At 46.6% G+C, this 16,386-nt stretch overlaps 1 protein-coding gene across 1 annotated transcript; it reads left to right on the forward strand.

The window, feature by feature from the left end:
- Nucleotides 1–337: 337 nt before the first annotated feature.
- Nucleotides 338–4,745, forward strand: RPL8 (ribosomal protein L8). The gene is made up of 6 exons (XM_076355293.1): nt 338–355; nt 620–763; nt 2,206–2,347; nt 2,788–3,006; nt 4,146–4,261; nt 4,547–4,745. Exons 2-6 carry the CDS (start codon nt 626–628, stop codon nt 4,703–4,705), a joined length of 774 nt encoding a protein of 257 aa, XP_076211408.1. The 5' UTR covers nt 338–355; nt 620–625; the 3' UTR covers nt 4,706–4,745.
- The last annotated feature ends 11,641 nt before the right edge of the window (nt 4,746–16,386 follow it).

Below are 16,386 nucleotides of genomic sequence, written 5' to 3' on the forward strand. Positions count from 1 at the left end.
GGGGGAACCGAGGACGCCCCGGCTCAGGGCGGGCGCGAACCGCCCGGCCGAGGGGACCCGCCTGCCCCGGAGGGCGGCGGGCGGGGCGTTAACGGCTCCCGGGGACGGGCAGCGCCCGGGGACACCGCCTCATCCTCCCCCGACGTCAGCTGCCTCGCCCTGACGTCACTGGCGGGGCGGGGCAGAGCGCGGGAGCAGCCCCCCCTCGCAGGAACCGCGAGAGCTCGGTTGCCTGGCAGCGGCGCGGCGTGACGTCACGGCGGCGCGACTGCCATCTGCTCTCCCCGCGCCGGAAGGGTCTTGGCGCCGCGGTGACGTCGGCACTTCCTTCTTTCCCAGCGAGGCCGGAGCGGAGGTAGGAGCGCGGCCGCCGCGTCCCCCATCCGCCGCCATCCGCCCCTCGCCCGCGGCGCGGCCGCCGCTGCCGCCCGCCCTGGCTCTACCCCGGCTCTGCCCCGCGTCTCCCCCCCCGCGCGGGAGCGGGGCGGGCCCCGCCGCTGCGCGCGGGGGGACCGGGGCCTGGTGTTAACGGCTGCGGGGGTTATGGGGGAGGGGAAGGGGTGCCCTCGCTCGCGGCGGCGCTAACGGCCGCTGGCGGCGCGCTGCCTTCTGCCCGCAGGGCGCCATGGGCCGCGTGATCCGGGGCCAGAGGAAGGGCGCCGGCTCCGTCTTCCGCGCCCACGTGAAGCACAGGAAGGGCCCGGCCAAGCTCCGCGCCGTCGACTTCGCCGAGAGGCACGGGTACATCAAGGGCATCGTCAAGGTAGGGGCGGGCGCTGCCCGAGCGCCCTTCGCGGCGGGGTCCGCGGCGGGTGCCCGTCCCCGGGCGCTCCGGGCCCCGCGGGAGGGGTGGGCGGCTGGAAGGGCCCTCAGCAGGCCTTGTCATCGAGTGCCTCGGGCCCTGAGGCACGCGTCCCTCCGCACCTCGCCTGCGTAAGGGGACTGACGTCCTGTCAGCTGGGCTGGAAGCCGTTGACTGTTCCTTGTTCGGGCTTCTCATGCTTCGTTAAATAAGTCATGTTCCTCGAAACGTCAGACTACTTCGGATTTATGAAGGCATTTAAATAAAGAAGCTGGCAGCACGTGGACAGCAGTACGATTTTCTGTTAGAGCTTTGCTGGTGCAGGGATATCGGGGTGTTTTTATATCGCCTCAGAACTCCCAGTACCTCCTGGAACGTGGGTGGGGAGAGTTGTCCGCACAGTTGATTGCATCTTCAAAAAAAAAAACAACTTTGTAAACACTAAGTAGTAGCTGTCATCTTAGTACTCGGCGGTGGGGGCAAGGTAGTACTGTCATTTGGGGTACGATAACAGTGGTTCAGGTGTGCTGTAGGTGTTTTTTGGGTGTTAGTGACTTAGACTGCAAACGGTGCCGCTGGGTACCTAGCTAGCTGCTCTGAACATCTAGCCGTCTCTTCAGCCTTTTAGAGCAAGGTCATCTTCAGGCTGTAGGAGGAACTTTCTTCACACTCGCCATGACTGAGTTTGATGATAAAATGTAGGTAGGTAGGTTTGACTTAAATTTATGTAATACAAAGGGGGGTTTTGCCCGACAGGGTTGAAAACAGCAGGAAAAACATAATGCTGGACACCAACAACATCTGAGCTTTGCTAGAAAATAGACACATCTTAAAGAGCTTCAGTCACTGAACTGTAGTCTAAATATACGGATGTGTATTGGAATCTCAGTGTATTTCAGGAACAGAATTGACATTTTCCCAAGAGAAAAAGAAACAGTAAGTCTGCGCTTCCTCATTTAGGGCCTTACATAACTTCAGTGTACTTAATATCAGGTTAGAAACACTTCCATGCTAAGAAAACAGTTGGAGAAGTTGCTGCTGGTGTCCAACTTTGTCTCTGCCCAAAGGTGATTGGGCAACTAGTGAAAGTGAATTCCTTAGTATGGAGAGATGTGACATCTGCAGAATGTCAGGAACAAAACAGTTCAGACACGATTAGTTTCAAGCAGCGCACTTAACCAGAGTCGTCATTTTGCGATACAGATACTTGAGGTTGTATTCTTACAAACGTGAATCTTCAACTCATTCACGTCAGGAGGAATCAAGATCCCGCTGAGAAAGGGGGGGGTCCTAGTGAGAATTATCTCAGTAGTAATCATCTCCAGTTTTTCTAGTTCTTTGATTTCTGCAGAACGCATGACAAATGCTGTATCCTGTTCTAAAGCACATCTACGTTCCAACAGGACATCATTCACGATCCTGGCCGAGGCGCTCCCCTGGCCAAGATTGCCTTCCGTGACCCATACCGGTTTAAGAAAAGAACCGAGCTTTTCATTGCTGCTGAGGGTATTCATACTGGTCAGTTTGTTTACTGCGGCAAGAAAGGTGAGTAAAGATGGAAAGTGTTGCCTGGGCAGTTTCAGAAGGGTAAAGCAGGTGTCATCTGAATACGTGAAGTTCAGGATGTTTAAGTGCAGTTGTGAGCCATCACAAAGCAGTAGCTTCCGCTAGCCTCAAGCAAACCTAGGTTTCCTTCTTGGAGATTGTGGTCTCCTCACGCAGCCTGTTCTAATTCACAAGCCTAACGGCGGTTCTTGCCAAGTGTTTGGATTGTTCTGTCTAGAGTCCCATTTTGCCTGCCTTTCCGTTACACTGAACGTGAAACCTGTGTTTCAAGTCAAACAATAAAAAGTGCCCCTGCCTGTTGCTACTGAAGCGTTTATGCGGTGCCCTTCTACTATGCACAGGGGCCCGTGTTAAATAGGATTGTAATTCAAGTACAGGAGCCTGAATGAAGCTGTTGATGCTCTGATTGCTCTTTGCAGCTCAGCTGAACATCGGCAATGTTCTACCTGTTGGCACCATGCCGGAAGGCACCATCGTGTGCTGCCTCGAGGAGAAGCCTGGCGACCGTGGAAAGCTGGCCCGTGCTTCTGGAAACTACGCCACCGTTATCTCTCATAACCCTGAAACAAAGAAAACCAGAGTGAAGCTGCCTTCTGGCTCCAAGAAAGTGATTTCTTCTGCAAACAGAGCTGTTGTTGGTAAGGAGTGACAACTAAACTTGTCGTGTCACTGAGTTTACGTACTGCTAAGCAAGCTTGCAAACAGGGCCCCAGTTCCCAATATTGTCTAGAAAATAGCATAATTTACAGGCTGGACCCAGGGTTATGCACCGGTACAGTCTGTGTGCAGGTGCCTAGCTTGTATATTATGCCTGCATTACTTTGGGTAATGGGAACTTAAACTTGGAGATAATTTGACCTAGTGAGAGGACAGGAAAGTAGATGTCCTCAAGCTGTAATGGCGCGCTCAGCCTGTAAAATCTGCAGTCCTCTGGGAAGAACCTCTGCAGAAAACGGCATTGATGGTTTCCTGCTTTTGATACAGCGACTGAGCCTATAGGGGTAGCGCTGAAGGTGCTTAGCCGCTGTAGGTGTGTGCTTAGCCGCTGTAGGTGTCAGTTGTGTGAAGTATTCTGGAAGGTCTGACAATGAATAAAAATACCGTTGTCGAGAAGGAGACATCTTACCAGGTTTGTTACACGCTTGACTGGCAGCTGTACTTGTTTTTTGACACTCAGTGTAGTCCCAGGCAAGCGTTAAAGGTGCAAGGAGAGAGAGAGAGAACGGTTGGACTCAAGCAGTTTTACTTGTCTTGATGAGACGGAAGTTACCAAATGTCCCTGCATCCAAATAGAAGACATCAAAATGAATAATCTGTGGTCTGTTACTCTAGTAAAATTGACTAAATAAATAAGGAAATAACTCGCTCTTAAACCTCAGAGGGCTCTGAAGTCCACTGAGCTCTTTCGATTCATACTTTTTTCAGTTGTTACACTAACAAAACTTTTTTCCCCCAAGAAATTCTAGCAATAAAACTGGTAATGCTTTAGAAAAAGCGCTAAGCTCAATCCTGTATGTATGGATTGAAAGGTGGTAGTTAAAGTACGTGTCTCCTTGCAGATCACTTAACGTGTGGCTAGTAGCTTGAGCTTAATCTCCTTGTGCGTGTTGTCTGGAAAGTACTACTGCAAATACACAGTTGGGATTGTTTGAGACTGGTCTTCAGAAGCTTATTCTTAGACCTTGAATATTATTAGGAATTAGTCTTGTTCTTAAACTGTTTCTTTCACACTCTTGTCTGTTACAGGAATGATAACATGCAAATGTAATTTTTTCAGGAATTGTTGCTGGTGGAGGTCGTATTGACAAGCCCATCCTGAAGGCTGGCCGTGCCTATCACAAATACAAGGCGAAGAGAAACTGCTGGCCACGTGTCCGTGGTGTGGCCATGAATGTGAGTCTATTTTCAGTTAGAGTTCTCACTTTCCTTTTTTTATGGTTTAGAAAGGATTTGTTTGATATGGGGAGGAGTCTGGCATGTATCTGGAAAGAAAGCTTCACAGACTACCCTGTAATTGCACATTTAATTGGGGTAGTTAGCAGCACTTGATAGTTATTGCACTGTATGAAAAGTGGAGCAGTTAAATTTTTTGTTCTCTTCAATCAGTTTATTGCTGTTAAACATCGTTACTCGTTTCTGTTGTTAAATATATTGACGGCTTGATTTCCTTTTCCACAGCCTGTAGAACATCCCTTTGGTGGTGGTAACCATCAGCACATTGGCAAACCTTCAACCATCAGGAGAGATGCTCCTGCTGGGCGCAAAGTTGGTCTCATTGCTGCCCGTCGTACGGGTAGACTGCGTGGAACAAAGACTGTGCAGGAAAAGGAGAACTAAAGACCCAGTATGGAGTTTACAGAATAAATTTTTAAAACTAGCTTGTGTGAAGTTCAAGTTATCTGTCGCTAAAGTGTGGCTAAACCAGGGATAATACTCAACTTCACCAGGGGAAGTTGTGAGTGGAGATGAGGGTTTTCTCCCCTGCCTTCGAGAGCAGGAATTCTTTCAGCCAGCACTTTCAGTCTGTAAGCGGGAGTAACACTTGGTGTAGATGCTCTCGTGCCCGGATGTGATGTTAACACTTGCCTAGTTACGTGGTTGCTTAGGCCTGACAAAGCATTACAGACTCATCAAGTCATCCCTTGGTTACCTGGTTTAACTTGGGAATCTAGCTGAAACAGTTAAAGGGTGCTCAGTTTTCTAAGTAAGTTCATAGACTCTAACATAATTGTTTTCCATTTTTATCTGCTATGCGTCTTTGGAGGAAAAGCTTGTGGGAGTAGTGGAACTCCTTACAGAGGAAGCGTTTCAGCTACTATTGCTGTCAAGTTTGGGCTTCCTTTCTGAACCATCAAGCTTCAAACAAATCGAAGGTACTTCCATCTGAGCACAGACTCAAAGCTTGAAGTATCACAGAGCCTGCCACCTTTACTCACCAGTGTTTAGACAGGGCAGAGTAAGCTTCAACATCACCTCCTTTGCAGGCTGTTGAGCAGAGTGCTGTCCAGCTTTCCATGACTGGATATTCCTAGGTACTGTGATAGCACAGGTAATGGCACTAATGCCTGACACCACAAAGCTGCGTTCTCAAAAGAACGGCAGTCTTGGGAAAAGCCAACTTTTGGGGGGGGTGGGGAATGAGATAGAAGTTGTGGACGTTGCTGCAAAATAGCTTAACTCACAGCCTTTTCAGTCTGGCCTTTGGAAGAGTAAAGCTATCGGAGCAGCTGGAGCTCAGGTTCACTTCTGAGCACTCCTAAAGCGAGGACTCCTCTTCCTCATTCCACAGCACCTCTGTTCTTGCTGGAGACACGCGGTGCCGAGTAGCAGCACCACCACTCGCTCTGAATCTCGGCCGAGACTTGCACTGCTGAAGCCTGGGTGTGTGCCCTGGGCTACAGCGCACCCTTCACGTGTGCCTCCCTCCCTCTGCGGGCTGGTACCCAGGTCCCGGGGGCTCCCTGGCGTATGTACCTGCTGCAGCAAAACAAACCGGCATCCAGGGACAAGTACGCTCCCCGCCCGCTGCAGCGCCAGCACAGCGCCCAGTCCTTGTCTGCTGTCTTGACTTCACCACAGCTGCAAGCCAGCGGCAGAGGGAAGCGGTCAGGTCCAGGTTGTCAACGCGGACTCGCTCGCAGACTTCCTTTAGTCACATCATTCAGTCTGTTGTGGTTAACTCCTGCATAGCTGGAAGTGCTGCTGGAATCGACAGGCTAGATGTCCTCTAAGGGCTAGATGTTCCCAAACAGAGTGGTGATGATCCTTCAGAAGATGTGACAAGAAGATGCATGGAATGCAAAAACATTTTTGCTCTTCAGAGCAAAAGATGCTTTCCCTTAAGGTGCATAGTAGTTTACCTGCAGGAATTGAAATAATGCCACTGGTCCTGAAACGCCCGTGCCGGACCTCCACATATGAGTATGACCTCGTATTGACAGGAATCCAGCGGAATGCAAAGCAAGAAGAAAAGTTATTTTCTATATCTACCCACAAAAATAATACTGTAGCTGGCCACACATATCTAGAGAGGAAAAGGTGATTAAAAAAAAACACCTCGAACAAAGGCACCAGATCACATTTGGGAAAAATCTAAAAAGCAATTTGACAAGTTTTGTTTCTGTTTATATACCCCCAATACCATCAAAGTTTGTGCAAGTTCATGTCTCGGGTTTTTGCCATGAGGTCAGAAGCTCTTGCTTACGTGCCCGTATTCTAACGTAGATCTAAATTTAACGCCCCTTCTCCCAAACAGTATCGGAAGAACAACAGTTAAAGTATTTAATGTTCAAATGACTACCTCGACAAGAGCCAGGTTAAGAGAGATTTCACAATACGTCAAATACAGTAGAAGTTCCCTCGCGCGAGAGCCGTTCTTTCGGGCTGTTGGTGCAAAGAACTTCTGGAACAATTTGCATTAAATGCACCTAAGGGACGCGCACAAGCCACGGTTTCCAACCACGCTTGGATTTGTTGACTCCATGTATTTTCTAGGAAAGGGGCAGATTCTTACCGACAACGCTCGCCGCCTTTGTTGCTGGTCCCAGGCTCTGACAGGTAGCTCACAGACTGCCAGGTGTCCACAGCCAACAGCTGGAATACCAGCGCGCTAAATCTGTAGGTATGGAATAATTGCACAAATAAGTAAGTACCATATTGCTGAAGGTAGCTGCAAACACATTTAACGTCAATACACAGGATGCAATGCCAAGAGTCACTTCAAGTTCACACGCTAGTATGAGGATTTTGAAGATTTAAGTCCATTCTCCAAACTGAGGAACAAGTGCTCTTGTTGCAAGTAACTATTGTTAAAGTACAGTCTCTTCTTCTAAAGTTTGCTACAAATTGGAGGCTGCTTTTTAATGTTGGCATCCTATCGGCCTGAACGCTCACAACACGTTCTAACGGCTCCTTTGGAAAGACTACCTGGAAATGAAAGCCAGGGTTGTGAAAAAGTCTAGAGTATGTTCCAATAACTGTGCTAAACAGGGAGTTTATGCCAGTCAGCTAAGGATGTCCATCTGTCCACACATGAAAGCTTTAAGCGCGTGAACAGGTAATAAAGTGGTCCCTGGGGCAACGCACATTTCAGAGCAGTAGGACGGGACTACTTGGGCAAACTGAACCGGAGGAGCAGATGCAGCCAGAGGTGGAATTTTATGCAAGATGGCACTTGAAAAAAATTGTGGGGAGCCCACGTGTGTGTGCAAAACTTACGATGGTGAAAATCAGGCTGCAGGAACCCCCCGCGCTGGTGGAACCACACCATGGGTATCCTGAAGGTGGCACAAAGGCCACCGACACCCACGGGAGTCCTCAGCCTCCATGGCGTTGAGCCAAGCCCCTCGGCCCACCATGGGGAGGTGTGAAAGGAGCAGCTGCTTAGTGAAGCGGTGGGCACATACAGACAGGCTGCCAAACGATCTGAGGCAACAAAATATCGAAGAGCAGTATCGGAACCTAATTCTTCCAGAGGGGAAACTGCTCCAGAGACATTAAGTCCAGTAACATGCAACTTAAATTTAAAAAGCCACAGTGATACAAGCGACCACAGCACAAGACATTCTCCAGGGCAAAATGCTCCCCCCAGCACAAGCCCCGTGGGTGCTATAAATTTATGAAAAGAAATGGGAGGGAAGAGGGAATTAAATAAAGTGAATGACTAAAAAATCGGAGGCTCTGAAGAAACCGACCTAAAATGAAAAATTTCAATAAACTGAAATACGTTTTCCAAACTGAAGGTCAAACTTAAGCTGTAGAATAGAGGGTAAACTCCAGCAGATTACACAATAGGGGAAATTAACTCACAAATGTGACAAGAATTAAAAAAAAAAAATACCCATAAAAATATACCGTTGAGTTACTAACAAGCTTACTTCAGCCTGGGAGGATCTGTGAAAGCACTGAATGGAAAATGAAAATGGGAGTGAAGTTAACGTCAGTCGCTGGCCTCTGCGTGGGCTGAATGGAGCGTCAGCCTCCTGTGGCAGGCAGGCGGTTCAGCTGAACAGGGTAGCAGCTCCTTCTGAATTTACGCTGTAGAAATGGGAAATTAAACAAGACAGAGACACCGCAAAGAAGCAGGGCGCCCTCCTTTGCCACCTTGGCTGGCAAGATCCTCGGTGTAGGCTTACTACTTTCAAACAACAAAAATGCGGTGCAAACATGGCAGTACCAAGCGGGACGGTATGTGGACCGTTGATAAATCAAGAGCATTTTGTCACCAGGATCTGGTGTATTTAACCACGATCTATGGCTGGTCCTGGGATTCATGGGGGGGAGATTTCCCGTACAGTGAAGTAAACTGATTGGAAATAGCCCCCCTTATTTCCCACCTTGGTTGGTATCGCCTCCATCCCGCAGTACGCAGATGTCTGCTGCGCTCCGGTGCTACACAGCTCGGGTACCGCTAAAGCCATGGAGTGCCAATAGAGGAAATTAAAGCTCAAGCATCCCCCTTCTGCCCCCTTGCCCTGCGTGGGCACGAGGCACCAGTTCCCCCCCAGCAGCCGGCAGGGAGGCCCCTCCGCCCCCAGCTCTAAACCCCCCTTTCTGTTGAGAAGTTGCTGACCACAGACAGCCGGAAAGAGAACTGCTGACCTGGCGGTGAAGTGGGTGGGCTTCTGAGCTCCTAGCTTTACTGAAGAAGCTTTAATACAAAAACACTTTCGAATGTAAGTTAGCAAAATAAATGCAAAGCATGTTCAATAGAAAACGCATGACATCCTTGCACGGTCTTGTGCTTCTCCTACCCTCGTAACTCATCGTATGCTTTTATATTCACTCTTAGTAATTATATTTTAAATGTTTATCATATTCAGCAACCTCTTGCTCAAACCAGCTGTTCTTACCAGCATGATAGACCACACAGTTGATTTGCTTATATAGTTTATATCCAGGATACTTACTTCACGGATGAGTGTCTCAATTCCCAGCCCTAATGCTGCACAGAGGACATGAGCTACTATACATGTAGTCAGATGTATATATAGCTATATATATAGTCAAACTTCAAAAACTACAGCCATGCTTATTATTAAAATAATGATAAAAGAAATCTCCCGTGAAGATTAGCATGACTACAAGGACATCAGAAGTCTTGAAATGAAGCAAACCCTGTTTTAAAGAAAGATGTTACATGTTCATGCAGGAATTTCAGTGGTTATTTCCAGTATAAGGCTTTGTTTGCTAAAAGAAAAAAAAAAAAGGTAAGAAAAGATACATACTAGTGGAGCACTAAAAAGTCTTCCTTTAGAAGGGCTTCAAATTTCCACCTACTGAAAGACCAAACAGCATTTTCTTTATACTTTCTTAAGGGTGTATTGTGAAACACCAAGTCCTAAGCATCGACATGTATCGCAAATTCTTTCATCATAATGCAACATCCTCATTAACGTTATTATCCCTTTCGGATCTACTGCTCCACGTGTATCTCAGCAGCCCGATGGCCGTGTCACAGACGGCACACAATTCTAACTTGCGCTGAGACCCACACGGCAGAAGCAAGACTTCATCCAGAGACGGGCAAGGCTCGCCTCTCCAGGGCCTTCCACAGCACCATCTTCCAGACCTACCGGGACGCCCGCAGACTAACCGCCCGCCCTCGATAAATCAGAAGGGGGGTGCACTTCTGGAGGATCCACAACCTGCTACACACCAGCGCAGGGAGGGAGGAAATACAAAGGGAGATGCGAGGAAACCGTGTAAGGTAGGAAAAGGTCAGAGCAAATCCATGCAGAGAGGTTTTGCAAAAAGAAGAGAGGGAAACAAGCTTTGGCAACAAAGTTATAATGCTGACTTTGTTACGTTGAAGTTACCAGGTGAGTGAGTATCAAAACCAGGAGAAACGCTTTGGGCCATATTTTCAGCTAATGTAAAAACCACAGGAGCCCAAATTCTAAAAGGTTTCAGGAAGTCGGGTGATCGATAAATCATTATCTATTTCACAGTCTCCACAGAAATGAAATTAAAAATTTGCTGGTTTTGTCCTGTGGCATTAATGAATTCTCAGAGAAGTGTGAGAACAGAACACATTCGTGGGAGTCGCTGTACATTTTTGCTGTCTTTGTCAAAAGCTTTCTTCTCCTAGTTTACAGCAACCCCCCAACCGGCAATGAACTATTGGGATACGTGCAAAATTTATCTTGAATTCTTATTTTTGCTAACGTGTCAATGTCCAGAGAATTCACACGCATGTCCACTTGGATGGGTTACATCAACTGAACAGAGCTACGATAAACTCAGGTGTTACCTGCTTCCACAGATGTCTTGTTTAAATTGTTTTTTTATTTAATGTTAATACTACAAATTCCCGTAATTTGCCATTGTTTTGTATTTCCATTTACATGTCTTCAAAGGCAATGCCAAGAGCAAACATAGTAAGCCAGAGGTTTCCGTTAGCTCTCCATTACACTCACTTCAAATTCGTTTTAGATGGCGGCCCTTGCTCTGGTAGAGCAAAGCAACGGGGTAATTGGCACGTTAGGGAAACGGGGCGGGTAGCAGCAGCTATCCCAGCAGCCTGTATCGGCTTCGAACAACCAGGAATGCGAGAGGACACCTGTCCCCGGAATAACCACTCAGTAAGGAGGAGAGGCAAGTGCAATTTACAGAAGCCTTTGGCCCTCAGCGGGCACGAAGGTGGAGTGACCCCCAGGAACGTTCCCATGCGGCCAGCGACTACAGTGCAGTCAAGTCGGTCTTTACGTGCTATAATAGATTCAAAGGCAACAGCGAACCTGGCTACTTTCCCGAGCTGAGGACACCCCAGCTTCATTTCCCTGTCTTCATCACAGCGCGTCTCTTCCATCAACAACGTTGTCATATTGTATTTTAATAAATTCAACACAAGAGTCCTCCACTAGCCCATTCTTCAGTTAAGTCCACATTTTATTTATGGTTTGCTGTCGGTACTTCAACCAGATTTATATATACATAATCTAAAACCTACATCAAAATCATGTTGACTGCTCTGAAGACCGAGAGAAGTGACACGATTGAAGTTTTCTTCCACGGCTATATGGTAAGTCTACATTCCCATAGCAGTTTTTTGGTTCAGGTTGCAGAAGTGTTCAGAAAGCCAATGCCAGGTCTCTCTCAGACTCGGAGCGGGAGGGTTACACAGTTCTCTTTCAGCATTTCAGTCTTACACACAACCACGGCAGCAATCGGTAACATTTCTTTCTAGATAAACACCTGGGTCCATCTGCAGAATACTGGCTTTTCACATTCTGACATCCCTCCCTTTCTAACCCCTCACCGTATCAACACAGCTAGAAACCGATAAGCCTCCCTGCGGTTGCATTATTTGAACAGTATTAGTTGCCAGAGGATTTTATGCTACTTCACACGGGTAAGGAGGTAGCACGGGAGACTGAGCGGAAGTGTTTGTGAGTCCATGTGGTGCCACCTGAAAAAATGCGGGACTCTTCATTTCGATGCAAACCTACGTACCTACTCTTGGGAGTCACGTTTCCAATGATTTCATAGATCCCTCGGGGGAGGCAGGGACTGCCCTGTGCCCGCCCAGCAGGCAGCCTGACCAGGTATTTCTGCACCCATGTTGGCCCGACCCAGAAGAAACCGTCATGCCGCTAAAGCCACTTACCGGCCTGTCAGCCTGCAGCGGCTCGGCAACGAATGTCAAGAGGTAGAAAGTATTAACAGAACAAGCTTGCGAAGCCTCTCGCTCAGCCCACTCCCTGTCTTTATTTGCTCAGAGGATTGAACTCGGTACAAATCTTAGAGAAGAAAAATAATAGAAAATGCTTTATATGCTACTTAATCAGCTTCCTGCTAGAAATCAGTTCTTCGGTGCTCGGGGAAGCCTGGGGTTCAGGCGAGTTCACACCAGGAGGGCTCACACTCGGCTGCTACCAGCGGTGTGAGCCCAGGCAAAGCCCGCTCGGCCATTTCCAGGTCCTGAGGGATTTCACATAGCGTGACCTCTCTCCCTTCGGTGAAGTATTTCCATTTCTGCTATTTCACCTGTTCTATCTCGCAGCACGACAGGTAGATAGAATTTGTGAGTATCATTAAATCTTGAAGACCTAGTCTTCCTGTTTCTAAGCTTTTGAATTTGCTTCCAGAAGACTTTCTGACTCTAAAGCACCTACCAGATATTTAAATACAATCAAGTACATTAAGAAGTGTCCAAGTTCTCAGTCAGCCTTCTTTTCCAAAGCAGATTCCAGCGAGACCTACCATTTTTATTCACCTGTAGAAACTAACCGTTCAAGAGAGAAAATGAAGCGGGGGGGGTGGGGGGGGGTGGGACGGGACACACACACCAAACAAAACCCAATAAGCTACAAGCTATTTGAATTCCAGACTGCCATCAGTAGCACGAAGCTTTCATATCCCACATAAATTCTAAGAAGATGTAAGAGATGACAAAGCCCACCTGGTCAAGGCTGTGGCTGCTGCTACTGCACTGTAAAAGGCTCCGGTCGGGAGAGCCAGGCTGCCTGGCACACATGGTTCTTTTGCAGCAGCTAACAGCAGAACAGCAGGTGTAGGTAGAAAAGGAGATAAAACACCATCATGGCAAGTGAAGGGATTTGATTCCAAGAAAATACAAAAACATTAAATAGAAAATGATCCTGGCAATCCAGAGTGAGAAACTTGGTAAGAAAGAAGCGTAAGAAGTGATGGACGGGAATTTAGGAGTGGTGGACAAGAACTGAGCAGCATTTCGGTAAATAAAGCTACGAAAAAGGCCAACACCTTTAAAAGCTGCATCCACGGAGGTATCATTACAGAAAAGGAACATAACTGCTCGCTTAATGGCTCAGGTGAAATCACACTTGGAAAGCATTCATCCAGTCCTGGTCGTTGTATGAAAACAGGAACAGCACATCACGACAATGAAAATGGAAATGCGGAATAGGGAACTGGCTTGTACGGGAAGAACAAACACTTAAACATTTTGCTCTGGTAAGGACTAAAGGGGACAGAACTGCAAATGCATCAGGGAGCTGCAAACTGCGCAGCTGACACTGCTTAGGGCACTATAAACCAAGTTACCGGAATAGCAGTTGTAAATTAAGAATAAAAATTAACATTATCAGACATTTTAAGTAGTATAGAGACAGAAAAGAAGGGAGTGATCTTATTTTCCTGCACTGGATGTTTTTCTATGGTTACATTTTGGATGAATTCATAGAACCTGTTTTCCTTTTCTCTCCTATTTTCATTATTCAAGGTTAGCTCATTGTTAAAAACTAGAAGACATTTGCACACTATTCTGACCACTGAAGAATGACACCGTCATTTCAGAATTGTGCTGATGTAATTAAGGCTATATTAAATTCTTCTATGGAAACAGCCTGTAGGTCAGTTTTATTATCAAAAAGTGGCTTTAAGGAATTCTAAAGCTAAAAAATGGAGTTGGGTATTTAAAATCTGATGAAAAGTTAGCCCTTGTTCAGGAGAGTGTTTTTCTCCTTCAGAAACCGTTTCTCCTGTGCTTGTTTTGATTTCATTGTCTGCAAATAAGTGTAAATAAAGGAAGGAAGATAGCCGCCTTTGTGCCACCCGCTGGCTTATCCGGCTTGATCCCTGCAACACATCACCAACTTCAACTCTTACGGTGCCGAAATCAACAGCACTCATACAAATGCCGTTGAAATCCATGGATCCGCCACAGCTTGCATTGGAAAATCCGATTACAGGATGAGGATCTCTGAATTTAAGTGCTGGAATCTATGTCAACACGCTTCTGTGAACAGCTGACCGTAACAGACACTACGGGGGCAGGACTGAACACTTGCTTTTGTAAAAAAGGACAAAAGAATGGCTATTTGACATTTTAAAATAGTTAGTCCAAGGGAAATTTTTATACCTCAGAAACAGAAGGTCATTTATAGTACAAACCTGAAGACGTTACACAGCATAAAAAGTGACAGTGCTCAGATCGGGTTAAAGCCCTTCCAGTGCAGTAGAGCTGCCTAGCCTGTAACGGAGGGCAAGTCTCAGCGTAAATGAATGTATGAACAGGACAATCCCCAAAGACCGACAGAAGGAAGGTACAATGAACACCCCGGAACAGTACGGAGGGCGTACACCGGGCGTGCTCCTTGTGCTGCTGCTGCACAGCGATCTTTACTGCACTAGCTACCGATTCTAGCTGCAAGCCAGAAAGAAAATGCTCTGGGCTTTAAAGAGCCGTTTGCCGTCGTCTTCCTCATGAGACCGCTTGCAAGAGGAACAGAAATCATGCAGAAGGATGTAGCTGGGTTTCTTTCACCTTGCTTTCTGCTTATTGTACTACCACTGTGCAGCATGCGCTATTTACAAGACAGTTCCTACTTCTCCCCCAGAAAGCCTCCTCTTGCTCTAGATAAAGGCAGGTTTAGACGTTATTCCCAAGACCTCATGGCTGTGAGAAAAGTGGTATCATGAACATGATGGAAAGCACAGGAGGTAAGAAGACGGGGAACCAAAATTACTGCTGTCCTGATTACACTGTGCTGGAGCGGGGCCACAAACGGGAAACTCTCACGCCTGTCTTAGGAAATGCGAGGTCAGCATCAGCATCTCACCCTCCCAAAAATTAAGGTGTGTGTCTTTCACCACAGGGGTGAATTTGCTTTCAATGTGGATTTGCAAGTGTGGACTAACAAGGTTTAACTAAGATATTTAAACACTTCATTGGTTACTCCGCAAATTTCCTAACATGCCCCTTCTTCCTCTGACTTATACAGTCAGTCTTTAACTTTCATTTGAAGTTAAATTCATTGCATCAAAAGCCTCGCTGCAATGCCTAGTAACCAGAACACATGCCAACAAAAATGTGGAGCCACTTTGCCTTGACACAGTTTATCAGCCTATTCATTTCCGGCAAAGGACTCGGAGGTAGGCAAAATTTATTGAAACCAAAAATGAAGTAAATTGCTACAGCAGCCAATTTTTGCCCATTTTAGCTCTGGCAGAATGGCTAATCTCATTCTCTCCTGGAACTTAGGAAATATATAGAAAGTTTTGGAACCCTAAGTGCTTCTTCATGATACATATGCTAAAACACACAAGCTAGGCACAACAAAGTGGCTGAGAAGGCATAATAGCAATTACCGTAACATAATTTTCTCCTGTCGTCTAAAGTTTCACTCTGAAAAAAAATACAGAATGTCATTGTGGGATCTCATTTCTTTCTGGCTCTATTTCTGCAAGATACACTAGCTTTAAAAATACAGAAGTTAACTTTTCAGAGCTGGTAGTTAGCAGGGAAAATAATCTGAAAAATTCCAAGTCAAGCAGAGTCCTTTTCTGCTTGTGCGCCACCACCAAATCAGGTTCTGCAGGGCAAATAAGCTTTGACTGAACTCTGTGCAATCTCATTGCTGTCAATGGGATAACACAGGTGTAGGTGACCAACTCCGTGACCGAAACTGAGTACATTTACCGATACACAAAGAGTAACTGAATTCCTTTTATATATGGCTGTACTGATTTTTTTAACACCAACAGCAGCAAGCGTTAGAAGCTTCTTTTAGTCACTAAACAACCACAATCCAAACGTACAGGAGGGAGAAATTCTGCGTAGTAAGGTTACGGATTTCCCCCTAGGTCAAACTGCACGTTAACCACCATACAACACCACCTATGAACTGCCAGTTTCTACGTATTTGATGTTACATTGTCAGGAACGTGAGTAATTGCTTTACTATTTATTGGCTCATTTTATGGAAGACCAGAGATTCCCTAGTAACTGTTCTAAACAGAAAGCAGGACTGAAATTAGCGGTGGGGGGATTAAATCTTTAGGCACTTTGAGGACTGCTATTTTAAAGTGTGCCATCAACAATGAGGTACTGCGTATCGCCTGAAAACGACCACTGCCAAAATGCTGTGACAGTAACATGCATATGAAACTTTTTGCTTGTACAATATTTGTTAAGCACAATTCAAAATTGGTTTGCCCATTGCACCTTTTACTGTAGCTATCCGTTTAAAAGCAGCAGCTGCAACAAACAATAGAGGCTACCCTTCTTCGAAGTCACAAAGATGCACAATATTCTC

This window comes from Aptenodytes patagonicus, chromosome 1, assembly GCF_965638725.1.
Source record: "Aptenodytes patagonicus chromosome 1, bAptPat1.pri.cur, whole genome shotgun sequence".
Taxonomy (NCBI): domain Eukaryota; kingdom Metazoa; phylum Chordata; class Aves; order Sphenisciformes; family Spheniscidae; genus Aptenodytes; species Aptenodytes patagonicus.